This window comes from Typha latifolia, chromosome 6, assembly GCF_019914945.1.
Source record: "Typha latifolia isolate L0001 chromosome 6, TyphaL0001v2, whole genome shotgun sequence".
NCBI lineage: Eukaryota > Viridiplantae > Streptophyta > Magnoliopsida > Poales > Typhaceae > Typha > Typha latifolia.
In genome coordinates this window covers 1753679-1781153 of record NC_133091.1, presented here as the reverse complement: position 1 = coordinate 1781153, position 27475 = coordinate 1753679, and the positions used below count along the sequence as shown (strand labels likewise).

General features: G+C 36.1%; 3 protein-coding genes across 9 annotated transcripts; 2 read left to right on the top strand and 1 right to left on the bottom strand.

Moving 5' to 3' along the window:
• The first annotated feature begins 805 nt into the window (after positions 1-805).
• Positions 806-3106, top strand: LOC140791273 (E3 ubiquitin-protein ligase SIRP1-like). 6 transcript variants are annotated; one of them, XM_073141758.1, is made up of 3 exons: positions 827-1044; positions 1582-2093; positions 2190-3106. In XM_073141758.1, exons 2-3 carry the CDS (start codon positions 1691-1693, stop codon positions 2711-2713), a joined length of 927 nt encoding a protein of 308 aa, XP_072997859.1. In that variant the 5' UTR covers positions 827-1044; positions 1582-1690; the 3' UTR covers positions 2714-3106. The 6 variants fall into 6 exon arrangements, with proteins under 6 accessions (XP_072997857.1, XP_072997859.1, XP_072997855.1 ...); XM_073141757.1 differs by having other exon boundaries at positions 903-1044; positions 1655-2093; XM_073141756.1 differs by having other exon boundaries at positions 806-1044; positions 1658-3106.
• A 5276-nt stretch (positions 3107-8382) lies between these two features.
• Positions 8383-11244, top strand: LOC140790570 (myb-related protein 2-like). 2 transcript variants are annotated; one of them, XM_073140699.1, is made up of 7 exons: positions 8383-8535; positions 8609-8816; positions 8921-8997; positions 9078-9135; positions 9217-9307; positions 9386-9455; positions 10149-11244. In XM_073140699.1, the coding sequence occupies exons 2-7, from the start codon at positions 8612-8614 to the stop codon at positions 10905-10907; spliced, it is 1260 nt and encodes a 419-aa protein (XP_072996800.1). In that variant the 5' UTR covers positions 8383-8535; positions 8609-8611; the 3' UTR covers positions 10908-11244. The 2 variants fall into 2 exon arrangements, with proteins under 2 accessions (XP_072996800.1, XP_072996802.1); XM_073140701.1 differs by having other exon boundaries at positions 8393-8535; positions 9223-9307.
• Positions 11245-14553: 3309 nt separating this feature from the next.
• On the bottom strand, positions 14554-15888 carry LOC140790571 (uncharacterized protein At5g19025). The gene has a single exon (XM_073140702.1). It carries the CDS (start codon positions 15428-15430, stop codon positions 14771-14773), a length of 660 nt encoding a protein of 219 aa, XP_072996803.1. The 5' UTR covers positions 15431-15888; the 3' UTR covers positions 14554-14770.
• Between the last annotated feature and the right edge of the window lie 11587 nt (positions 15889-27475).

Sequence of the window (27475 nt, the reverse complement as noted above, 5' to 3'; positions counted from 1 at the left end):
ACCAAGTCATATAGATAATTGATATTTTAGAGTCATTGCTTGCATCAAAATTAAGTTGAATAAAATGGAATAAGATCAAGATTTGGTCGTTAGTTTAAATCGCATAACGTGTGACGACTTAGGTGTAAAGTTTGGTCCAAAAATATATTATTGTATGAAAAAGATGTTAATTTTATACTTTACGTGGCAAAGTTTATATTTACCAAAGTCATGGACATCACGATTGTAATGCAAGTGGACATGTAATTTATTCCATTCTAGGTGAGGATAGTCGTTGACTCTATGTTCATGACCGAAGTTAGAAGTTAGAATACAAATAAATAAATAAAAATAAATACAATTTTTCTTCACGAAACTACATTTTATCCGTGTAATTAGGCCTGAATTTATCTCATCTAATTATAGATAATTTAATAAATTTTCAAACCACATAATGAATAAAATTAATTAGATTTTAGGTGATAAAAATATAATAAATATATTAAACATATCTAAGGATAGTTGGCCCTTTGTTCGGTTCATATTTAGGCTCATGAATGATAAAAAAAAAACACTAATGCATAAATATGTGAGAAAAGAAATATAAACAAAATATGGGAAGTTAGGATATAGAATTATTTTGAGTAGAAAAAAGAAAGAAGAAAAAAAAAAGAGGTGGACGATATATATATATATATATATATATATTTTTTTTTTTTTTTTTAATTTAGCATTTAATGATATACTCAAATGGTATAAGAATAAAATAAAAAAAAAGCTGACTTTTAAGGAAAACCAAGATGTGCATGCCTTCCAAAAAAACCAAAATATAGGGTGTTTTTCATCCAAATCGCTCTTTGAAAAAATCTGAATCATTTATTGAAATGATAAAGAAAAGGAAAATAATCACAAGTTCAGGAGTAAAGAGAGGAGGAACGGGGGATGGTTATCTCCTTATTCCTTCCCTGCAACTTCTTATCTCTCTCTAGTCTCTACCAAACTAATTAAAGGGTCACAACAAAGAAGAGCTAAAACCAATAGGAACCATTACTGCGATACCCAAAGGTGATTTAATTTCTGTCACTTCTAAGTTTTTCTTCTAAGATTTGTTGTGGGTATGCCCATCTGGGCTCATCTTTGGTACTCAGATGTGGTTTTGGTTAGGTTGTCTAAGATCTTCAAGCATCTGGTCTAGGCTTAATGCCCATTTCACAGTTCTCATCCTTTACTGGTTAATTTTCACTATCTTATTCTCTCTTTTCATGTCATTTGGGAAGAAAAAGGAACAATTTTGTTGCCTTTTACTTGTGTGTGGGTCTTCATTTTCTGGACTAGTTTCTTGGTTTTGAAACAAAGCGATCTCCTTTTCCGTGGTGATCTTGAGGTGTGGATATGTGAAGTTCTTTTTTTTTGTTTTTGTTTTTGGTATTAGTCGACTTTGTTTTCCATTCAAGTTTTAGATGAAAATAGTACATCAAATTTGTGATTTTTTATATAAATTGTTTTTCTTCCTTAGTACTTAAGAACATTTAGTGATTTTGTAGGTTATCAAGTATGAGTGGAGTAAAGAACTACTTTAATTGAAATAGTTCTTTCTCTTAGGTTGAGATTTATTTAGATCTGCCGTAGATATCATGTTACCACAAGTTATATTGTGTGGATGCCTTATTTGTAGAAGATAGAGAAGAGATTGGAGAGCAAAAACAGTAAGATGGGTGAAGCACTGGCAACTAGATATTGGTGCCATGTTTGTGCACAAGTGGTTAATCCGATGATGGAACGGGAGATCAAGTGCCCCTTCTGTGATGGAGGGTTTGTGGAAGAAATGGATGGCAGAAACTTTGAAACTGCCGCAGACGTAAGATCTGAACGGTCTCTTTCCTTATGGGCTCCTATCTTGCTCGGAATGATGGGTGATTCTTCCCGGCCTTCAAGGCTCCGAAGGGAGGAGGACGATGAAGATTCAGATCATGAGTTCGAGGATTTTATTCGAAGGAGGAGGAGCTCTGCCATACTTCGACTGCTACAGAGCATCCGCAACGATGTTAGGTTGGACCCAGATAGCCGTGAGAACGAGAGAGAAAGGGAGAGGGAGAGAGAAAGAGATAGAGAAGGTGTAATCTTGCTCAATCCTTTCAATGAGGCTATAATTCTTCAAGGTTCGTTTGATTCAGATGATAACCAAAGTGACTCAAACAGCACAACTGCAGGTGCTTCACTGGGAGACTACTTTCTAGGGCCTGGTTTGGAGCTTCTGCTGCAACATTTGGCGGAGAACGACCCGAACCGGTATGGCACACCACCAGCTAAGAAGGAAGCAGTAGATGCATTGCCTAATGTCAAAATTGAGGAAGCTCTGAGTTGTTCAGTCTGTCTGGATGATTTTGATATAGGGATGGACACAAAGGAGATGCCATGCAAACACAAGTTTCATAGTGGTTGTATCTTGCCATGGCTGGAACTCCATAGTTCGTGTCCCGTCTGCAGATTTCAGCTGCCTGCTGATGAGAAAACTTCGAATGATTCTAATAGTGTCAATGGGGTTGAGAATAGTGATGGAGATAGTGGTGATGTGGGTGATAGTAGAGGAAATAATAGTAGATCCTGGGTTCCTGTCCCATGGCCTTTTAATGGATTGTTCTCGCTGTCTGGATCTCAGAACAATGGAAATTCTAATCCATCATCATCATCATCATCTGCCTCTGGAAGTAACTCACATGCTCAGGGAAACTAAAGGTGTTCTTACAAAGGTTTTTTCTGCGTGAGCAAATATGAGTAGATTTTGCATTCCAACTCATGATGCCTCTTCTCTCTTGCCATTGTTGATATCTCGCAGTTCTGGAGTTAGTCTTGTTCTCCATTATAAATATTTCAAAGCAACTTCTTTGCAGATGAGAAGTGAAAATGTTCCTTCAAGTTATTGTCTTCTTGTCTTCTTCCTTGTGACACTATCTTTTTGTACATCGTCTTCTTATTTTCTTCCTTGTGATTGATACTATCCTTTTGTACATCAGTTGTTAAGTGGATGGGAGGTGCACTTTTTTTTCCTAGCTTTTGTAGAAATTCCAGCTTTCCTGTTTGTTCCTTGGCAAATATTATATATGAATAGTGTCTTTTTGGCCTGTAATTTGGTGTACTGGTTCTTCATCGTTTTTCTAAGTGAAGGAATTGGAAAATTAGCAGAAGCCTGATTTCAGGAATTTTGAGAAATCTTGCTTGATTTGGATCTGTAGTTTTCTTCTGTGAATGGAGGGTGGAATCTGCTCGACAAAGCAAATTCTTCTTGCGCAACTGGTTTATATCACAATTGGTTCTGGACTTTGGTGTAGCAGTAGATTAAGGATCTTCCTGTAACGACTGTTGTCATGAAGCCGAAGAGCATACTTTCCATGTTCGAAGTGTTTTGCTGTCATGAAGAAATCCAAATGCATCAAGAAAGTCTTTCTTGTGGTCTTACATTTCCAGAACTTAGAATGATCGCAATCATCATAAAGAATTCGTTGCTTTCAGAATTCAGAGCTACTAGAAAATAGCTGTTAGCTTTAGTATGAGCAGACGATCTGTGCAGGTCCGTTTGAGCGCTTGCTAATTGGATATATATTAACGTATTAATTGTGCGCATCTGACAGTTTCAATCAAGTTGAAAAATGAAGACAAGGAAGCAGTAAAATTTGAGCGAGCATTGACATTGGTGGCTCACTTGGACCAACCTAGACAAGGATCCCAACCCTCTAGAAGATGGCTTAACCTTGTTTCTAGTGGAAACCTCATTTGAATATAACTGGGAAGTGGTCTTTGTTATCCAAAATCTTCCCTCTTCAATGGTAAGACTTATCCAGGCCACCAGGCATCATATACCTCAAACTTCCTAGAGCTATAAAAATCCTTAGAAAGCACTCCGTTGCTCATGTACAATATCCTGTTTGCAGTTCAACTCGAGAAAAGGAAGAGTTGGATTTCTCTGCAGACAGTGGAGGAAGACCATATGGGTCTATTTCTATGCATTCATATCAGCTGTTTTTGTGACAGAAGCATTATTGTTTATCACTTTGGGTTGGTGTTACTGTTTTCAGGGGAGAGCAAAGATCACCAAGAAACAGAGACATAAGGTGATATCGAGTCAGTTCTGAAGGTATATTTATAAAGAGTTGGAGAAGGCTACTGGGTACTTCAAGGATGAGCTTGGAAGGAGAGGATCAGGAACTATGAAAGTGTAATAGCTCTGAAGAAACTGGAAGATGTAATGCAAGGAGAAGAAGAATTCCAGTCGGAACAGTGTTTTGTGGTATTGTTGGACCATTATTTTGAAGCCAAGATCACCGATTCTGCTTTGGCAAAAGCTACTGCATTATATATATGATTGCTTGATGGAAAGAACGAGGTCGATATTTTTATTTGTCTTGAGGCAATTGAGTAACAAGGAGCTCAAAGTAGTCGTTTCCGGCGCAATTGAGATTGGTGGGTTTGAGATCTGTCTGATCTCTGTTCCTCTCACAGGAGATATAGCTCTGTCGAATGGAGAAACCTTTTTCTTTTTCTTTTTTGATGAATGGTGATGATATATGGAATTTTAGCCGGGTAGAAGGAGAATTTCGCATGCAAATGGTGATGCTATATCGAACTTTAGCCAGGTATCAACGAAAAAATAAATTGGTGATCAGTGAGAGAAAACTGTTATTGGCTGACTAGTAGATCGCCAACAAAGAATTTGCTAATGCACAGCGAATAACTAATCATAAAGATTATGAATCTAGTTCTACTTTTGTAAGTACAAAATCTAGCTCATATCAGTAAGCAGCAGAACCATTGTTGCATATTAATTATTTAAATGGGGGGCAGAACATCACAGGTGACTTGACTCTCAGCACTTTTCAATTCATGATATTCTCAACACAAATGTGAGAAGAATATTGACAGAGAAAACTAGTTGATAGATATATAACTTGCAGAGTTGCTACAGGGAAAAGAAAGATGCATCTGGTTTACTTTGGCCTCTCTCTCAACCATTAATGTTAGCTTAGGTAATTCTGCAGCAACTAAGACCAAACAAACATAGTGGATGTATCTGATTTGCCTAATGGGTACATGACAACCGAAAACTATAATCCAAACAACAAGGCTGAAAATTTTTCCAATTCACAGCCAGAGTGTATGAAACCAAACAAACTTTCATCATTATTTACCATTATTTGCTAGATCAGAAGGAAGAAGATTAAATAAACTATCATGTTAAAAACTAGCTGTGGACAACAACACTAAAGCGAATACCGAGGCATCAGATCCAAATTTGGTATGGCTTCCTTCAAGTGCCAACAGTGACAGCTGAACTGCAAAGTACCAAGACAATATACTTTTGGAGCATCTGTGAACAGCAGCAAGCACTTAACCTCGAACACTATACAATAGTAAATAGCAGTTGAAGCATATACTCATTGAAAGAGTCACTAAAAGATGAAGGCAGCTTTATCTAGCACTTATTCTTTCCCCAAGGCGAGGAATACTGAGAACCAGATACAAAAGGCCCACCACAAACAGAGAACGGAAAAAGAATCTCGTAGTATGATAAGGAGCAGCAAAAGTACTGCTCACTGGAATTGTGCTGACAATTTGTGAGACTCAGATGTCCTAAGGCATCCAGGAAAGAATATATGCTTTAAGAGATAGTTTGAATCAGAGAATATATGTTCAAGAACTGGTGCCTTGGGTCAAAGAAGTTTATAGGTAGTTTAGTACCAACTATTGGGTAGATCTGGATGGTCACAGAAGCGGGTGAGTGGCTTCAATGACTTTTTCTGAAGCACAAGATAATCTAGTTGGAATGCATAGATACATATCTTAGCAGGATATTATCTAGACGATTAATTTAGTTACTCTGAAGTGTACCAGAATATCGAAAATGCCGAACAAGAATCAGATGACTGGTTGATATCTAAAGAAACAATTTAAAACTTTAACTCCTGTCCTTGCAACAATAAAATAAGCTAATGAGACTTTGGCAAAATCAAATGATTCTCGTCATCTAAGCCAACATGCTTGTTAATATTATCAACATATTCAGTTAAGAAATGAAGCTTTCGAGCATCAATGACAAACAGTTAAGAAGGAAACAGCTTTGAGATCACAAAGGACAAAGTAATGACAGATCATAAACAAAGCAGTGAAAAAACGTTTCGACAAATTATTCAGCAATATGGGCAGATAGAAGCATCTATTAAAGCAGTAACAAGTTTCGAGTCATCCACTTATTACAGACTTTTACAGAAAGGTTCTTCAGGATTGATTTATTTAATGAAATAGCAAATCATGGTTACTATGGCTAACAAGTCTTTAATGTTTTGAAGGAAACTATGGCTAGCAAGTATTCCTGAACTTGAAAGCAGTAGCCATAATTATCAATCATGTCATTTAATCAAACAGAAGGAAAAGAGATATATTCCTGCTTGTGCTTTTCATAAAAGAGAGATATGAATTCCATCCATTTGAATGATTTGGTTATTCTTTCAAGTGGTCCAGGTATCAAAATATGCTATAACAAGAGTTCTCTAAAGGTAGCTAAACAGAAGCTCTTTTGTTCTCTTTCTTTCTTTCTTTCTTTCTTTTTTTACCTATATGCAGAAATTTAGTAAAGACATGCCTCCTTAAACGCAGTGATAATATGATAATTAGCAAGTTTTGGCATAACGCTTCACTCTGATTCCAAATTGCTTTCAAGAAATCCAAATATTGTTTATACATGTAGAGCAGTTATGTCTTACATAAACTGGCAGAGTAGAATTTAGCATCTTTTACCTATGCTGTTAATTCATAATGATGTCTCATTCTATACTCATGCTTCTGACACCCCTGAATATAAAAGGCAATTGAAACATGGATACCTCATCTTCTCTCTTCTACATCACTACTTTGTCCCTGAATCAAATACATATTTTCAGGCATCTAGAGAGGAACACGGAACTGAGTGTGTTGTGTGATACACATTATCCTTTATCATGAGAAGATGTAATTGGATTAAAAACTAACCAAGATTTCTGTCAAGAGAGAAGACCACATGAGACTTACCATGTTAAAATGACAATATGTAAGCTGAACCAAGCACTGTGGAGGATCCATGTGAAGATAAGCAACACATGTATGTAACAAATTAATGAAATTTAAGGTTAGTCAAACAAGACGACTGAATGAATGAAACTTAAACTATGTCACCAAACAGGAACATACAAAACAAACATAATGCAGAACCTTGGTTATGAGCTAAGCTGTCAAGGATATATTTAGTCAGTTATCTACCTATCTTACAACTGAAACAAAATTGCTGCATATGCCCACCAGTGGATAATTAATAGCTATTACAAGTCGCTTAACAAACAAAATTGATGCAATGCTCGGAGAGAGAAAATTGTCAGACAGGAATATTCATGTATATGCATACATACATGATACATAGGAATATTACAAGTCGACTAATAATAAAGCCGCTAAAACAAATTTTTTGTCCAACACACAGACTGCCTCATGTACAAAGAAAATATACTTTCCTGTCATGTGATACTATAATGCTGTGCTTGAATGTACTTAAAATTGGAAGTATGTAAAAATATCCTGATTGCAGCCTCCAAACCAAGTCGAAATGGGTGCAGGGCTCTAACCTTTTATATTTCCTACATAATAAATTAGTACTGATATTAACAGAGACAAGGGAATTCATGCTTATTCCATATTCCATAATTGCTTTCGAACATTACAAATGGAGCATCAAGTAACAGAATTGATTATGTTTCCTGAGAAACTATGGTCTGTTTCTCAAATAACTAGTCAACAGAATCTTATTGCTCCTAATATCATTTACTATTAACAAACTAGTTCAAATCTAGATCTCATGGCCCTGCATGTGGACCAATACAATATACAGATCCATCACCTAAAAACATTATGTAAATTTATCAACCAAGTGAGCCAACTACAACGTGTGACCCTTTGAGTTCCAAAGAAATGAGATTTTGACAATTCACATTAGCTGGGTCCAAAAGCTGCATCTATATACCTGATTAAGACTGGAAACCCATTGATTTTCAGAATTATTAGACGACAGACCATTATACCATAAAGTCTTCCTACAAAGGAAAAGGTTCCTTGCTTCAGAGATTGATGCGCATGATGTGGAAGGATATATTCCTCTACATATGCTGAGTGAATGCACGAGCAAAAAAGTTGCTGTGCAGAATTCATAGAAATATTGGCTGGAGAATTGACTGAAAAAGCTGCAGGGCCAGGTCCATAGATAACTATAGGGTAGAATATCTTGCATTAGTTTAAAGATGGAACTGGTTAAGTGCCATGTTCCACAGATTCCATATTCTGTTTTGCCTTATAAGGAGTGCCTCGAGGTCTCTCCTTATCATCATGAGAAGGGGATCACAAAGCTCCAGTTTATTCCTAGAAGCAGAAACCCTTCAAAGAGCACTTCCTGTTTTTCCCTGCATCGAAGCAAAACAGTGTTCCAGATTAGAAGTTTCCACATGGATAATAGCAAATAAAAGGGATAAAGAGAAGAAACAGGTAAGAAGTTAAATACTAAGTGTATCTGGTGCTACATATGACCGTTTTGATCCTAATATATGTTCACTAGCAGGAAATGTATCACCAACATCAAGGCCAGAATGATCCCTTCTCTTCCAGAGCAGCCTTTCCACCAGAGAGGCACCTGTTTCTGCAAGGAGGAAATGTACCAGGGGATTCTGGACTAGTTCTCTCTACCGATGCCAAACCTAGATTAAAATGGACGCCTGAGCTCCATCAACGTTTTATAGAAGCAGTTAATCAACTTGGAGGAGCAGAAAGTGAGTATACAAGACAAAAAAAAATTTAGGATGACTAGGAATCTGTTTTTATGAATATATATTATATCCTACACTTAAGCTAAACTAGAACAATCACCTCTCAGAAGCAACTCCTAAGACTGTCATGAGGCTTATGGGCATTCCAGGACTCACCTTGTATCATCTAAAAAGCCATCTTCAGGTACCGCAAGCTTCTTAAGTTTCACTTGGATTGTTTGATGTTTAGAGAGTCAAAACAGGTTGTTGCTTTGGTTCCTTCAGAAATACAGGCTTAGCAGAAATCTACAAGCTCAAGCTAATATTGGAACATCAAAGAATGGTAATATAGCATTCCCACAATCTTCATTTTCCACCATTTAACATGTAAAGCGATACAAGACTAAGCATCACTGTGTCTCAGTTATAGGATGTATGGCAGCAGCTGATAGGACACCTGCAATAAGTGGCGGTTCAGTAGTAAGCAATACAAACAGTGCATCTCAGGCAGAGAAGTAAGAAATTGCACAAGTGAATTTTTAAATTGTTTTTGTGTAGAACTTTGTTTTTGATAGTCTGTTTCTGAATCACAGAACCACACAGATAAATGAAGCACTTCAAATGCAAATTGAAGTGCAAAGACAACTACATGAGCAACTTGAGGTGAGGGTTGTATATTATTGGTAACAGTCTGACTGGAAAATTAATTTGTAAGCTCTGGTTTGCTATGTAAGCTAAGAAAAGGCTTTAATATAACATATAAACCCTAATTAAGTGGACTAATAAGCACCAAGTAGAGTTCATTTTAGGCATTGTCACACAAAAAAGTGCAAATCAAAGTACAGCATTTGCTTGCATGCATGCACAAGAGCCTGGATGCTGAACATGCATAGATACAAGTACATGCATAGATACAAGTATGAGAAAAATTGCAATCTTCATACTTCATTATACTGGTTAACCAACACTCATGAAAGGAGATGTAACATGATAGGTATATATCGGACCATTTTTATGGCCTACTCCAGTTAAAGTACTTGATCTCAGGAAATAACAGCCGTAGGGAAACTTCTGAGTTGCGAGGAAGAGCAGAAAAAAAGATAATTATTTATAGATACACAAGAAAGGAGATTAAAGGTACTAAGGATATATATGTTCATTTCTCTGACATACTCAAGTTGGGGTACTACATCCCAAGAAATAGAGAAGAAAAAGGACACTTATTTGGCATCCGTAAATTACACTTGACTGCAGTAACCACCTTCTCGAAATTGTTTGATCCTTGATATCCTGTCAGTCCTATTAGGAGAAAACATGATATTACTTCTAACTTCACTATATGCTTAAATGAAATAGGTACAACGGCACTTGCAGCTCCGAATAGAGGCTCAGGGAAAATATCTACAGACGGTTCTCGAGAAGGCAGAGGAGACTCTTGGGAAGCAGAACGTAGGTTCTGCAGGTCTGGAAGCTACCAAAGTGAAACTTTCTGAGCTGGTGTCTAAAGTATCAAATGAATGCCTTAGTAGTGCATTTTCAGATTTAAAAGAAATTTCTAGTATGCACAGCCTGGAAGCACAGAGGACCCAACTTGCTGATTGTTCGATGGATAGCTGCTTGACTTCATCTGAAGAACTTAAAAGGAAGCAGGCAATACATAGCACCACCATGGGATACAAAACCTTTCATGATAGTTCACCATTTTGCACAGGTCAGACTAGTGAAAACAGCAGACCTGAACAGACTCAACTTTCATGGGGTGGAAACTTGAATGAGCACAAGATGGTCCCTTCTTTAAAGACAACAGAATATGAAAGGCTGAATTTCCCAGTTGAGAGAGACACCAACTTTATATCCATGCACATTAAGTCTCAAGAAGAAAACAAAGACAGTATAAATATTTCTCAGTCAGGACAAAAAGAAAGAGATGCAGGGAAGATTTATCTCGAACAACCAAACATCAAGAAACCATCAGTCCAACATGTGACAGGAAACCAATCAAATGATTTTGGACTTTCATGTCTAGGTGCACAATTAGATCTAAATGCCCATGATAATAATGACTATGATCCAGGTAGCAAACAGTTCGACTTGAATGGTTTCAGCTGGAGCTGAGAATATTATGCAAGCATATCTGCACAAAGGATGAGTAAAACTGATTTATCTTCCTCAAAGATCACCTATAATTGTATATATACTGTGTATATCAAGTACAGACATTAGTAGTTGATGAATACCATAAATAATCAAGCATAAGGTGAAGTGTACGATAATGACTAATGAGAGTCAGCTGAGCAGAAAGAGAATGGATAAAATAAGCGAGTATCAAAAGAAGTATTGAATAGGATCCATCTGACATTGTGTTTATTGTTAGATGCAGAGCACAAAAAACATTTGTTAATATCTGGTACTGCAACTTATATTACAAGTTCTTACTTGGAAGATTTGATCATTTACTGGCCTTTGATATCAATATTATGACATAGTTTAGCATTATGCTTATGTCGCAGCAATTCACTTTGACAACAAAGAGTTATAAGCTGCCTATTTCAGCATCATCACAGGTGAAGAGGAAAGGATGGTCTTCAATAGATGCTATGCGCTGACCCTTGTACTGAGTCAAAATTAAAAAGTTGCTATTATGATATCGGGCCACAAGAATTGTTAGTCAAAAAGTATGAAGTACAAACACATCCTTAAAGTGGAGGTCGCTTATGTAGAATTAGTTCCAATGTGATAACCTACGAATTTCACCATTTCCTTCTATTTGTACTGTAGACAAGTACTGCATATTTGATATTAATGTATTATCCAATCAGAAGGCTTAGAACTTCTTGTATATGCACATTTATATGGTGTCTTTCCTCATTGTCAAATAAATAATAATAGCTCCTGCATTTTCATGGTACCAGGCTATTCTTCAACTGTAGAACACGGCAATTATTTCCATTGTTATGTCGGCAAGGCTTGCCGTCTTGCATCCTAGCGGTGTAGATACGAGTCATCAAGACTGCCCATCCAGTAATGGCTGTAAGGCTTAATAAAATCTTGCCGTTCACCCACACCTTGCATTTGAAAGACTAGTGAAATACAAATAAGAACCTTATCTCAATAAAATAATTTTCACATGGAAAAGAAATTAGTTTTCTACCCATTTAAATATTCTTCTAATCATAGATAGTCGTGCCGACCGGCACTTCTCGTACTAGTAATGGCACGACACTTACCCTGCTAGTAATGGCATGGCACTTAGCACAGGTGCGTGAGCCGTGCTAGTCATTGTGCCACATGAAGCTGTTTTTTTTTTAATTTTTCTTATTTTTATTAATTATTATCAAATCAACTGATTAGTTAATCATTTAAAAGGCTTAGATAAAATTAATGATAATGATGATAATGATGGTGATAATAACGAGACTCAGCCTAATGCAGTGATGATGGAGATGAGACATGCGTTCCTATTAGACAATCTTCTTAGAAATGTATTGTTTTTACAAAGCACTTAAGTCTATGAATAGCAGAACATTGGGAGAAGTGCACCGTAAGATAATATGAGTTCATCATAGTTATCATCATATCAATTACACCCACTATAGCCAGAACATCCTTATTATACTTTATATCCATAATCTGCATATGCATATGTTGTATCTATGCTTATCTGGTGACGTTCATTTTCGTGCATGTTCAATATCCATATTATATTATAAGAGAATTAAAAAATTTTATTTGTATAAAGACTATATGAGATGTTACAACGATCAATACTATCAGTGAATGGGTTTTAAAGAATATCGACAGTATTTAATACAACATTCTTGTGCTATTCTTATGCCGACAAATGAAGTCTTTGATCATCTTCGTCATTTTACATTCAATTAGATATTAATTTTAATTATTAAACTATTATCAATTGATGTTATGTCTTCAATTATACTATGAAGTATTCAATATAGAGGGTTCAATCATTATTAGTTTTAAAGAATATCTTCAATCATAGTATGTATTAAATAATATTTATATTTAACTATTGCTTTATCTTTAAGGATAATAGTAAGCCTATTATTAACTAGTTCATTTTCATTTATTAATTTATGTATTAATTTTATAGTAATAGAAATACATGTCCTACTGAGATAGAATTTGTAACTTGCTATCCTCTTGCATAGCAGGCAAAGATCTACCTCTGATCCTACTCACATTGGACTTAGTGCTTAGATAGTTTGGCCAATAATAGGTCAAGAAATATTAAACGATGATATGGGCAGGGGTTTCTGACTTATTTCCTTAAACCAACAACTTTTCTAGTTTTCAATTTTCTTGACTAGCTTAGCATCTAGGATATCAACCTAGCATCCACTTAAAGCCCAGGAACTAGTCCAGACCACTGTCTGCCTATGTAATGCTCCAGTTGAAAGGGAACTCCAACAAGTGACTAAGTGAGAGCAAGAGGCATCATCTGAACAACAGGAGACACCAATTAAAGGGGCAGTGAATATGGTGGATACATGCAAGAGCTCATTCAATTACATGAAGCATCAACTCTTACATAATTTAGGGAGTTTACAGGAAATAGAAAGGTCTTGGTCTTCATCTCGCTGAAAGGTCAATGATCTTTTGCAATAAAAAACCACTGTCCTTACAAGACAAGGCCAAGCTATATCATCAGAGTCTCGTTCCACAGAAAATAGATTATGAGCTGCCAAAGAACTTAAGTTTAAGGAAGATGTTAAAAAAAAACAAGATTGAAAATCCTTATAAAGACAGTAGCAAAAACATTATAAAAATTGCATAGTTTGGTAATGGAACATAAAAACAGTGGTCTATAATCTATAGGAAGATATCAGACAAATAATTCATGCATAGAAAATAGAACATGTTAGTGGTACATAAAGAAGCAAAAGAAATTTACTGGAGAGTTTAAAAAAAAGGAGAAATTATAGAATAACCAATGAGAAAATTCTTACCTTCATAAATTGCACATCTGATGAAGAATGGTTGCACTACAGGCAGGTTATGTACAGAAAACTACATTCAGTTTCTCCTCATAAAGAATGAACTTAATGAAACTCGTCCTAAAAGGCTGATTATACTGATTATTGATCTCTTGATTTACTAAACAGAATTAACAACATTATCATCAGAAAGCATTAAGAAAATATTAAAATTCAAAAAGGGGTATGCTTCCATAATGTTTGAAGTCCTATTATTGGCTTGAATCACAATTGTAGCTCTCAGTGGTTCATAAATACATGAATCAGAAAAACTCTATGTAATCATGATGAATTGTTCCATACCAATGACAGAATAATAGAAAATTATCATCTTCACATAGCAAAAGAAGGAAGTACAGAGAAATTGGTCATTTTCTTCTCAAGGGTAATTGCAGTGTGTTGCTGATATTAGAAATCAAAAGATCACCTTCACGCATGGTGTGCTTTCAATAATTGAAAATTAATCAAGAATAGGACACCCACACTGGAAAAGATTTAGAAAGACCACACGGAAAGAAATTTGCCCACAACAAGAACTAATCAAGGTAGACTGCATTACGATATAACTCCCAGTTTATAAATTAATAAACAACCCTTCTGCTCAGTGTGGAACAATACTAGGTAAATAGTAGTTAAACAGGAAAATAACATCCTTCAGAATTTCTTTCTGCTATTGAAGGAAAACAGATTCCACTAATGGAAAATCCTAGAAAAAGAATTAATAGAAAATTAACAAGCATCAGAATAACTAATATAATATCCGAAAATTTGAACTATCAAATTTGAGACTTTCCTATTTATGAGCAGAAAAAGGAAGTTCATACATTCCCTGTTGAAAGTATATGCATCTAATGTTCTTATTTGATCTAGAATGAACATGGATCACAGATCAAGTAAACTATCTGCGTATGTAATACCCTGCTCTTTCTAAGCTTATTTCTATCAAACAAACTTCATAACTACCAACAGCAGAGATCTATCCAACTACTTTTTGATCCTGCGAGCTTTCTTCGCCCCCCAAACCTCCATCCTGCCCTCTGGGCAACCACACGGCGCGCGAAAGATAAGAACGGTCCTTCCATTCGGCGGTGCCATCTTCTTGAGCTCCGCTTCCAATTCCTTATGGTCGCTCCCGAGCTCAAGCGGCGGGGTCCCAAACAAATCCTTCGGCAACCGCGGCAAGCACTTCACGCACTCCTCCGACTCAAGTTGTATATCAAATTCGACGGCTTTCCTCAACCCTTTACAATACGGACTGCCGCATTTCCTCGCCTGATGACTGATGAATTCCCAGGCGCCGATCGCCATGAGAAACATGAGAATGAATCCGGCGGCATAAGCGACGGGGGCGTGGTAGAGCACATCGCCGACGAGCTGGGCGGCGGCAGGGAGGAGAGCGTAGAATTCATGGCAGAGGAAATTGAAGTAAGGGATCGTCAAGAAACCTAGCGCTCCGAGGACAAGAATCAGCATGACGACGTCGATCGCGGCCAAGGGGGAGTGCTCGCAGAAGGGATGGGATAAGGGGTTTAGGGATTTGGATCTCCGAGCGCGAGATTGGGTGGTCCGATTCTCCAACGAGGCCATTTGTCGATGCTGCTCGAAGGCGCGGCAGAACTCGATCAAGCTACGGCAATCCACCATCGGAGAACAACAAGATCCGGGGTACAGAAATCGCCAAAAAGTCCTCAACTTTGAGCCGATCTCGCTGATAGGAATCTCGAACCCGAGGCTTGATCCGATCGAGATCTGATTTCGTGTAATCTGGGGATGGATCGATAGGAGATTAAAACCAATCGAACAAGAGATCGAAATCTAGAGAGAGAGAGAGAGAGAGAGAGAGAGAGAGAGAGTCGGCTGGGATTGCTTTCTTTTAATTGCTGTATTGAGAAGAGTGGAGACGAAGCGAAGGGGAGATCACATCCGAATGACGTGTAGATAAAAGAAAGCGTGGGTTTCAGGGACGGAGAGAGAAGAAGAGGGTGAAATGAGAAGGGAAATTGGTATATATATATACACACACACACACACACACACACACACACACACACACAGATGAGAGATGAGAGATGAGAGATGAGAGAGAGATAGTAGTATGTTTACATCTAGGATTGAGATGAAGTTAACTTGAGCCTTGAGGTAACTTGGTTTGACTAACAAAAACCAAAAGAGAATGAAAACGAAAAACATTTTAACTCGGTTTGACTGCATTTACTAAATGTCCAAATCGACCTTCTATTTCATGGGTAAAAAAAAAATGTAACTTATTTTTCTACAATATTCTTAATTTTTGATAATTATACAATTAGATTTTTAGAGTACACTCGTTATATAAAAAGATATACATCTAATGTAAAAAAGAAAATTGAGCGTATTCACTTTCTAAGAGCTCAATTTTATTATCATTATAACTTAAGGAGCAGCTGATTGTTGAATAAAGCTGGCTCTCTAATATCTAAACCAGACGATGGGAATTATTTATTTAGTTATTCTTCTTTTAAACTATAAAAAATCTTTCACCCCCGAAAGTTTAAATGAAAAATATCAAATGGTCATTTTACTCTTAATTTATCTTTTCCTCTCTCTAAAATAGGATAGAATGGTTCCTTAAAGAGCCTAACATTAATCACCATACTCACATTTCATTTTTCAATAAAAATATCAAACAGGTAATTATCGCAAGGGGCAAAATGAGGGGGTCCAAGGTAGAAATGGCCCATTGCAACCCTGAAAGAAGCAAGTAAACATTATCTTTTGTTCCATTTACAATATATATATATATATATATATATATATTGGAGTACTTTGCTAATGCTCTGCATGACATTACAACTTAAGACCACCAGCTTATCAACTTTAAAGAAAAAAAAATGGAAACATAACAAAAGAAAAAAGACTTTCAAAAACCATCTGATTAGTAAAATAATAACTACAACTATTATTCTAAAAAAATTAATAACTATAACTATGACTTTCCGGTGGGCTCCTTTTCCAGGGGATGCTTGCTTCCTGTAGACGTTAAGTCAATTAAGAAAATTAGATCCTTGCATCAGAAACAACAGTGATTGAGATGGTCAACAAATAGTTCACAACTATAAGACATTAGTAGGGTTCACAAAGTCTAAAGTTAATCCCAAGCAGGACATCACCCCCATTGATATGGCAAACAGATCTAGCACTTATTGTTAGATGGACAAAAAAAAATCCTTATCTATGTTATTTAAGTATTCATGGGCCCTGAGTGCAGGGAATAGAATTGAAGGAAGAAAAGAATGATATGACTAAGTTTTTCAGGTGAGAATATGAATTCTCCCAGATATGGATCACAGCTATACCAAGAAACTTTTATCTAACAGGTCATCAAGAAGACATAAGAAAAGTTTAGAAGTTTTATTTCTATTTAGACTTTCAACATTGAACTCGTACTATTAAGAATGAGCCATAGATGTTGACTGCTACGCCGGTGGCACTTCACCAGAGCTTTGCAAACCCCAAGTACCTCCAAAAAATTCACTTAATCTATGGGCTAAATTTAAAATAAATAATCTAAGAAAGGATCTATCTAATCAGATACTGTAAAAATCTATGAGTAACCCTATAACTTTTCTAGGAAAACTTGGTGGAAATCAGAGCTAGCAGTTAATCATTGAGAAAAACATTCTTCCACCTGTGGCTCCACTTCTGAACATCTTCTTGAATATTCAGAGGGCCCTTCCTTCAGGTACCACCATGATCAAATGGAAAATCACTGCTTCACTTTCGACTCTAATAACAATAATAAGATCCAAAGTTTGTCAGTACAAAAAATTATTATGTGGGTACCTGGTACAAATGGCTATCATAAGCACCAAGTTTAGTCAGTCCTTTCTTCCTTATTAAACTAGGAGCCCTTTTTGATTTCCCACTTCCAGCTTACCCTTCCATCACCTTTTGCTTATCCATCGGTCTCTCCCTTATTTTATGTTTGGACATAGTACTGAAGTCCACTTGACCTTTCAGTTATGCTAAATTCTCAAGCCAAAAATCTCAAATTACCCTTTATCATGTGTTCAACATGGGGTCCATTAGGTGAGGCATTCCCAATATGCAGAATAAGATAATTTATGGATACTGCTATACTCGTTTTTTATCCATGGTTTAAAAGAGAATTATCCTTAGTTTTATTTTATTTCTTTTATATTTCGTTGCAAACTTGCAATAGTAGAATAGAGGGTGTCGTGGATAAAGAGGTATTTGATCGTTAAAATATAAAATAAGGAGGATTAAGGCCAAATATCAAAATAGTACAATTTTTTAATTTTATTTTTAGGGGCATTTCAGTAAATATTTATATTAATCTAAAACATGGTTTAGCCTTATCTGTTTTATTCCAACTTTAAGTTGGAACAGAAAAATTCGGATAAGGGGACTGATATTCATAGAATTAATAATACTATAGAAACATTAACTATGACATAACTATACTAAATTTATGTGGTGTTTGACTATAAACTATGAATAAGGGATCTCGAACTCATAGATAGTAGTACTTATTCTTCAACCAAACAGGTTAAATTATTCAGAATACTGTACTTAAGTACACTTTCTCTGTTTGGGGACTGAGCTTTATTAGAGCTTCACAGTGAAGCTGCTAAAGGTGAGAGTAAAATTAGTCTCAACTTAATCATGATGTGCCCCACTGGTAGATTCTAGCTCTTTTTAGGGGAGGATGAAGTTAAATTATGCGGGGAGAAAAATAAGTTACTTTAATTTCTTTGCAAGAAAAGAAAAAATATGCAGGTCCATGGGTGAAATCATTAATAGAAAATAACCCTAGGGGCTCGGGTTTCTCTACCAGTGAGGTAACCAATTATCTTAATTATACATATAATATATATGAGGTAACAAATATATGCTATGCCTTGCCAAGTTAGGTTTACTTTGTGCTTGATTCGGATAGGCTCCAAGATCACTACCCTAACAACTAGTAATCAGATTTGGCTTCCAGGATCAGATATCCTTGCCAGTGGGATAATCCTACATGAAGTACAAGAACTCTCTCCTACTAATAAAAGTAAAGGTCAGGCATTGATAAGAAACCATGTGATGTTTGCATTCCATCCTTAACCACTTTGATTGATGTTGCTGTTGTTGTTGTTATGTGGGTGGCCCTGGCATCTGGTCAATTCTTTTGCTAACCTCTATCATTTTGTCACATACCCTAGCATCCAAATGATCTTTCATGAGCACCAACCTGATCATGGAAATGCAATTTCTAACCACAAATCATCTTATATCAATGAAACATCAAAAGAAGGATGCTTACAGAGCGACAACACCTAAATTAAAGTAAATAGTAAATGACAAATAGTCAACAATGACACAACCAGTGACTTAATTGCCTTTATTAAGGATGAAATGAAAAGTCACACACTATGGGAAGCCAACAACCCACTGTAATAAATTAAAGGGCAAAATCGTCATTGCTGTCATAAAGGACTGCCTAAAGGTCAAAGGAATTGCACTCTGTAATAGTTAGAGTTGCACTTACCATGCGCTAGGATTCAATGGGGCATTGCAAACAACGTCAATGCTGGGCATAAATCCAAATTCTGCAAGGATGAAACGAATTATGTACATTAGTAAAATGAAATGCAGAGAATAGTGAGAAGTTTATACCTGCACTATATACAGAGAACCAAAAGCCAGAGATCTTGGTCCTGACATGCAGCACAAGGTCATCGTGCTGCAAATATACTATGTGAGGACTCCCAGCATAATTGTCTCTGAATCCCGTGTATACATAAAGCATGCCATTCAATAAGGAGCTCTAAACATGAGCTTTATAGACAAAGTATTGCAAATGGTACCTTGACCATTTAACAATCTGATTCATAGACATAGAGCATGCTATTTGAATAAAATAAAGAGCTCTCACAAGATTTCAATAAAAAAGAATCCAAAGATCTTCCAAGTTCTATGTTGATGATTTCCAATTGGTTAGACATCTTACCACTTAATTGAAGTGATACTGCACTAAATTAGGAAGAGTCCTTGGTTGGCTCAAATCTGTCCATCATATGTTCTATATCACACTCATGTAGGAGACATAATAGGGTAGTTTCACAAAGCACTTCAAACTTCAAAGGCCACTTTCATGGCCCCCCATCTAGATTGAATGATCTCCTTTCGGTTTATTTGGACCACAACTTTTTGCTAGGGGTTATCAGCTCCACTTTAGCTGCTATCGGTGAAGACACAGTCATTTATACATCTCCCAATAGTTCTCTTCATTTATGCATTCATCTTAACCAAAGCACTGCTCCATTCTTAGAGAAAAGTATAACATGTCCAAATTTATTTTGAACTTGATAAGAGGGAGATGCATTGCTAAATCTAATCTGTTCTCATAAAATGAAAAGAATGTCAGATAATTATTACCTTTGAAAGGAAAAAAAAAAAAACAGAAAGAAACTTACCTTTAGGATATCACACTACAGATTTGGAAGACGAAGGTTATGAGTAGTATGGGGAACCAGCAAGTAAACCACCAACCAAATTTCCCTAGTGTAATTAAGGTAAAGTGCATGGCATTTCTATAGAAATTGCGTACATGGCAGATGTAGAGAGAAAAGCATTGCACCATCGATCCATGAAGCACAATGAGACTTGATTCACTGAAATATGAACATGGAACCAATAGATGGCTTTGATTTCTTTTTCCAATTCTTTTTATATAGTTTTCCAAAATTAAATTGTAGTGGCATATTTTACCCAGTCAAGACTGATAACAGATATTAGTAGATGTCTTGTTAGGTATTCTAAATTAGATCCACAAGAAGAGCTTTTCATCCCCTGTTAAAAGGAAATCTTCTGTAACCTACGAGACATAAGAAATGTGGAGCAGCCCACGTATTAAAAGAAAGATCTTTCAATGCAAGATTACTGATTGACAACATCTACATAACTAACAAGTAACCTTTTATGCACTACTGAAGCAAGAAGATGAAAATAAAACAGAGGAAAATAGAAACTTGAAACCCAGAATCTTTCAATTGGTCCCTCAAATTATTTGGCCAGGAAGAATGAGCATTTTTGTTCAATTCATCCTGTCATCTTTCTCCCTCATCTAGAATTTTCCTATTTCTTGGAAGTTTGTGAGGAATGCTCTTGTTGTATGAGTCTGAATTGCAAACAAGAACATAGACAAATCTACAAGCTACAAGCTTTAAAACTTTCTTGGCAGGTTCACTTATTGTTTGACTCTACTTTGTTCAAAAATTGGATACTAGCTTGCAGGGTTGGTTTGAGTGATACAGTCCAAAATCAGCCAGATCCACCACTCTCGGGTCTAGGCATTCGAACGCCAAAGCCAGAGAGTAGAACGCCTCTTTTGGTGTTCAAACGCTCTTGACCCCATTCGAATGCCCGACGAGGAAACTTATTCAAACTTGATTTATTTACATATTTTTTTGCTTTAGGAAATTGTTTTAGGATGTGGGTTAGCCTATAAATAGGTGTTGAGGCAACCCCTTATGATTATGTTGAGATTAATTGAGAAATATTGGTCATTATCTTCCTCTCTCTCGCTCTCGTTCTCTCTTGTTTGACTAACTTCAAATTTTAGCCAATTTAGCTTTTGATATAGAGATGACATTGCTTCCTTCCTCCTCGGCTGATCGCCCCTTTTGTCTCGAAGAAACGATCCAACTTCTCCCTCATTTCATCTTTCGTTTTACCAAGTTATCAACGCCTACACAATCTACCCTAGTTTACCACGTAAACTTTACCCAGGGTTATCATCTATTAAACTACATCCTTTGCTAAAACCACCATCACCAATAACGCATTCTTCTCATCAATTTAGACTAATCACACGCCCAATTCCGCCAACAATATCATATTCTAAGTCTAGCTTGTAACCATAAATCCCAGAATTAAAGTTTAGATTGATATGAACCCCGATACGTTTTTAAACGAAAATTATCATTGAGATTGTCTGTCACCATGAAACTCTAACAAATCTTGTAAAGCCTCTTCAAACCATGTCAATTCTCTTAAAGTCTTCTCATCTTTGAGTTACGATCAAGGTTCCTAGTTTCGGCCGATCCCGATCCCAGACTGGTTTTGGCTGCTGTTTCGACCGTTTCGGCTGAAACAGGTGGGAACGGGTCGAATCCGACCCGGGGGACATCAATAATTGATGTCCCCACCCCCCACCTGCCTCTCTCCCTTTTCTCTCTTTCTCTCTCTCTCTCTCTCTCTCTCTCTCTCTCTCTCTCTCTCTCTCTCTTTTCTTTCTTTCTCTCTTTTCTTTCTTTCTCTCTTTCTCACCGGTGACTGAGTAGTGAGTAGATCTCCTTCTCTCCGGTAACCTCGACCTTCGGCGACATTCTCCGACGACCTCGATCTCGGCGATCTTAGGTAAGTTTTTTTTTCAGTTTTTTTTTTCCATTGTGCAGCAGCTGCAGCAGCAATGCTTGCTGCTGCTATGAGCTACAGCAGCAGCAGCTCAGTAGCAATGTTGTTGCGGCGAAATAGAAAGGATTGTTGCTCTGCTGGCGCTACAAAGAGACTTCTCTCCCCGGCGAGCGAAGCGGCTTCTCTACTGCAACAGCACCTGATTATAATTTTAAATTATTTTATATTTTATTTTGATTTTTGTTTATGTTTTTTAGTTGCAGAGCTAAAATATCAATGGCTCCAAAATATAAGTCATATGATACCAACATTGGGTGGCAACATTGCAGCACTATTGGACAAGATAAAAGACGCGTTAAATGCAACTGGTGTGGAAAGAAAATGAGTGGTGGTGTCAACCGTTTGAAAGAACATTTAGCTGGAAGACAAAGAAATGTAGCAGTTTGCACTCAAGTGTCTTTGGAAGTTAGAAAGCAGATGTTGGCTCATTTAATTGGCAAAAAGAAGGATAAGCAATCTGCACAACAAAGAGAGTCAATGATTCGTGAAGAATTGATGCATAATTCTGTACATATTGATAATGATAGCAGTGAGCAAAGTGAGGAGGAGAGACAGATGAGGAGGGCAATGAAAAAGAGCAGAAATATGCATAGAGAAAAGGAAGAGATGAGAAGAAGCATTGGTGGTAACTTTCATAGATCTAGATCAATTAATATACCAGGAGAGAGAGAATATGGGGGCAGCAGTTCTACCCATAGGACTCCTGGTGTTACAGCAGAGTCTGAAAATATTGGACCAATGGATACATATCTTCAGAAAAAAGGAGTCGTACACAGAATTCAATCAAGACAGCTCTCAAAGGAATTAAAAATGCAAAGAAACACATTGGTAGAACTATCTCTAAATTTTTCTTCTACAACTATATTCATTTCAATGTAGCCGATAGCTCTTACTATCACACTATGGTGGATACTATACAATCAGTAGGGCATAGTGTTCCCCCTCCTAGTTCAAATGATATTGCTACTAAATATCTTGACTCAGAGGAAGATAGACTTCATACTTATATTGAGACATTTAAACGGTATTGGGATGAATTTGGCTGTACACTGATGTGTGATGGGTGGAGTACACAAAACAGAAGAAATATATTTAATTTCTTAGTGTACTCTGGCATGAGGACAATATTTTTAAAGTCTGTGGATGCTACTGCTCATTTCAAAAATGTAGATTATATTTGTCAATTGATGGATGAGGTGGTACAAGAAATCGGTGAAAAAAGAGTAGTCCAAGTGGTTACTGATAATGGGGCAAATTATAAAGCTATTGGAAATTTACTGATGATTAAAAGACCTCATTTATATTGGACGTCATGTGCTGCACATTGTATTGATCTGATGTCAAAGGATATTACAAAAGAGCCTAAAATTGACATGGTCATATGTGAAGGTCAGAGGTTAACAAATTTTATATATAACCATGGTTGGGTTCTTAATTTACTCAGGCAGATAACTGGTGGTAGGGAGATCATCAGACCCGGCGTCACTAGATTTGCCACTCACTTTTTAGCCTTGGAGAGCATCATGCGCTACAAGAATGATATTATGCAGATGTTTACATCACAGGAGTGGTCTACGAAAATTAAGAATATGAAATCTAAAGATAAATCTTTAGGTGAAACTTTGAAAAATATGGCTCTTGGAAATACATTTTGGGATAATATTACAATTGCCACCGCAGTATTTGAGCCTCTTGTTAAAGTATTAAGACTTGTAGACAGTGATGACAAGTCTGAGATAGGTTTCTTATATGAGGCAATGGACATAGCTAAAGAATCAATAAAAAAAATGTGGGCCAAAGTTATAGGAAGTGGTGGAAGATGATTGATTCTAGATGGAACAAACTACATAAAGATATACACGCTGTTAGTAAACATGCTTTTAAGTTTTAGTTTTAATTTACTTTTATTTATGAATATTTAAAAATTTGAATGCTTACAAATTTTAAATTTCTACAAGGTATTTTCTTAATCCAAGATTTCAATTCTCTAAAAATATCAATAATGATAGTGAAGTCTTGTTGGGGGTTAAAAAGATAATCAGCAAGCTTGAACCCGATATTCATAAACAAATCCTGTGCGATAAAGAAGTGAGTTATGATTCAATTAAATAATTTTATTATTATTTGTTTCAAGTTTTAACTTTCAATATAATCAATAAACTAATAATATATTTTTGATTTCAGATGGAGAGATATAGATTGAGAGCTGAGCAATTCAGTACTGCTAAAGTTGCTGCAGCTATATCTCATAACACTCCAGCTGAATAGTGGTCTATTTATGGATGGGAGGAGGCATCAAATTTGACGTCAATAGCAAAGAAGATTTTAAGTCAAACTGTGTCTTCATCACAGTGTGAAAGAAATTGGACTACTTTCTCCTTAATTCACACAAAAACATGCAACTGATTGATAATGGAAAAATTGGAGAAGTTAGTTTTTTGTCATTATAATATGAGATTAAGGGAGAGAAATTTAAAAAGAAAGACAGAAAATGAACAAGTGATTGATTTAAATCATGTTTTTGATGAAAAAGACCCCTTGACTCTATGGATCAGAGAAATAGATGACAAGTTATTAGATGACAGAGATAACCTATGGTTAGATGAAATATTACGAGAGACCACGACGAGGGCAGAGGTTGGTACGAGTCATTCAGCAGCGAGAGATAGTATACCTACTAGTACTAGTCATAGTCCTGATAATACATATGGTAGTGAGATCATTCCATCTACATTTGTTGAGGAAAGTCAAGGAAGCATAAGGAGTGAAGACAGAGAAACTGAGGATATATATACATATCAGCGACGTCGTCATGAGATGCATTTTGGTTCTTATGATTATGGTACATCGAGTATTTATTGTTTGGAACCATCACAAGATCCATATGCTAGTTATTATCCTTAGTATCCTCAGTATTTTCAAGCACAAGATCTAAATGTTGGTTATTATCCTCCTCAAATGCAAGTCACACAATAAAATCCATACAATATGACTAGTATGATGGAATCACTTTTTGGAGCATTAGGTCCCAGACATTAATATTTACAAACTTATGGTGATTATTTACAAACTTATAGAGCATCAGGTCCCAGACATCAATACATCAATATTTACGAGAACCAGCTCGGTATTCAACAAAGTTTTAAATTTTGAGTAAGTTAATATATTTTTTTAAGTTTTTAGACTTCATATGTAAGTAATTTTTGTTTTCTTATTTTTTTGTCATTTTTTCTAAATTTTTTTGCATTTTTAAATAATATTTAGAATTTTATATAATTAAAAAATAGTCTGATCTGATATGAACGGCCAATACGGCCGATACGTATCGTTTTTCTGGACGGCCGATACCGATCTCGATCCCGATCCCGATCCCGATACTGGGAACCTTGGTTATGATCTATGCAATCCAACATTTTTGCAAAGAGTTTTCTCCCAGTACAACTCTCTACAACACAGACAATAACATCTTCTTCCTATTAAGTATTAACTAGGAATAAATGCATGAATCCTCTATCTCTATTAAGCTCTTTCATTAATATCTACTGTCAATCTAGAATCATTTAGAATTTTCTTATTGTTTCTACCCAAGACTTCTTTAATGTGAAGTTATCGACTATAGCATAATATACTCTCCTTATAAGTGAACAATGAGGTCTTCATCGATATCATGCCCACATTAAACCATTTGAATATTTTCTTCTTAGATCCATCCTACTCCTTTTTATGGTCAGATGGTGGTGGTATATTGATATTTCCCTCCACTTGCCATGAATAAGATTTTTCTTATAATATCTTTTCAAGTGAGACCAGCCATCCTCAAACTATCATCTCAGCACTCTCATTCACTATGTTTTCTCTGAGATGCCCAAGATTCAGATAAAAATCATAAAATGATCTACATAAGTACTACATAAGTTAAGAAAGAAAAGAAGTAAACATATCAAATTGCACCCAAGTAGAACAATAAATATTCACCCTATCCCAAGTCCTAATGAGAAGACAATTTATCCTTGCAATACTCAGTGCTATAAAACACCTCAATGTGATATTCAGCTTCATTTGGACAACCTCACCAAATTGAATGCAATAACATTGCAAATCTCTCCTACCACAGGAAAGCAAAGAAGTAGACTCAGTTATATCCTGAAATATGAAGAAGATTTTGTGAAACTTCTGACATACTTCACTTACATTTTCCTTCAATTCCAATCATATGCAAAAGATAACAAGAGCTTGAAGATTTCTATCTCAAATTATGTTGTTACAGTAGTGAAGTGTCCAAAACTTGCAACCCTCAAACATTAACTCAATAAGGTAAAGTACAGATCTTAACAATGCATCTAAAATTTTGGCAAACTAAATGGAAGTGCACTTTCCTATCAGCACCAATCAAAAAACTTTTCGAAATAACCAAATTGTTTCGCACCAATTCATCCCGAATCAATCGAGATTCCAGATGAAGGGCCGGGATATCTCTTTGTTTTAATCTGAAACATAGAAAGAAAAAAAAAATTTGGGGGAAAAAAATATCTGACATAAAAAACATACAGGAAACCGCTAATGCCTCTTCAAATTCGATTGATGCAGCTAAAATAAATCGGATAAAGACATTCATTAAAATATATTAGAAAAAGGTGTCAAATGGACATTAAAAACGACCGAGATAATAGAAAAGAATACAAGAAACCCAAATCGCACCTTTGGACAAGGAAGAGCAGGGGGGGGGATGGGGCTTCGATTTTGGAGGGTGCGAGGGTTAAAGACTTCAAAGTGCAAAGTCACATCACGCATGATGTGTATCTCTTGTATGGATTAAGAAATTTTATGTAGAAGTCGGCAGACTTTAATTAGACGAGAACAAAGTCGGCGCCGTCGATTAGGATGTTTCATTTTTGTAAACGATCACCGTTAGTGACGTAATTCCCGTCGATCATATGGTTTAATTAATTATTTGCATTCAGGTGACTTTCTCATTCGGGATAAGAAGCTAGGAATGATGCATTATTAATACAAGAATATTTTGGCCATGGATAGGTGGTCATATCAATCATTATCATATATTCGCATGCATTACCAGCATAACATTTAAAAGCCGTATTAATTTTTTATTGTATTTTAAAAAAAAACATATACAAATTAAGGTTCTTAAAATATGGACAAGTGAGATCTGAGCATTATCAATGCATTGGTGTGTTTGAGATCTGAACATAAATTATGATCTATCTAAAA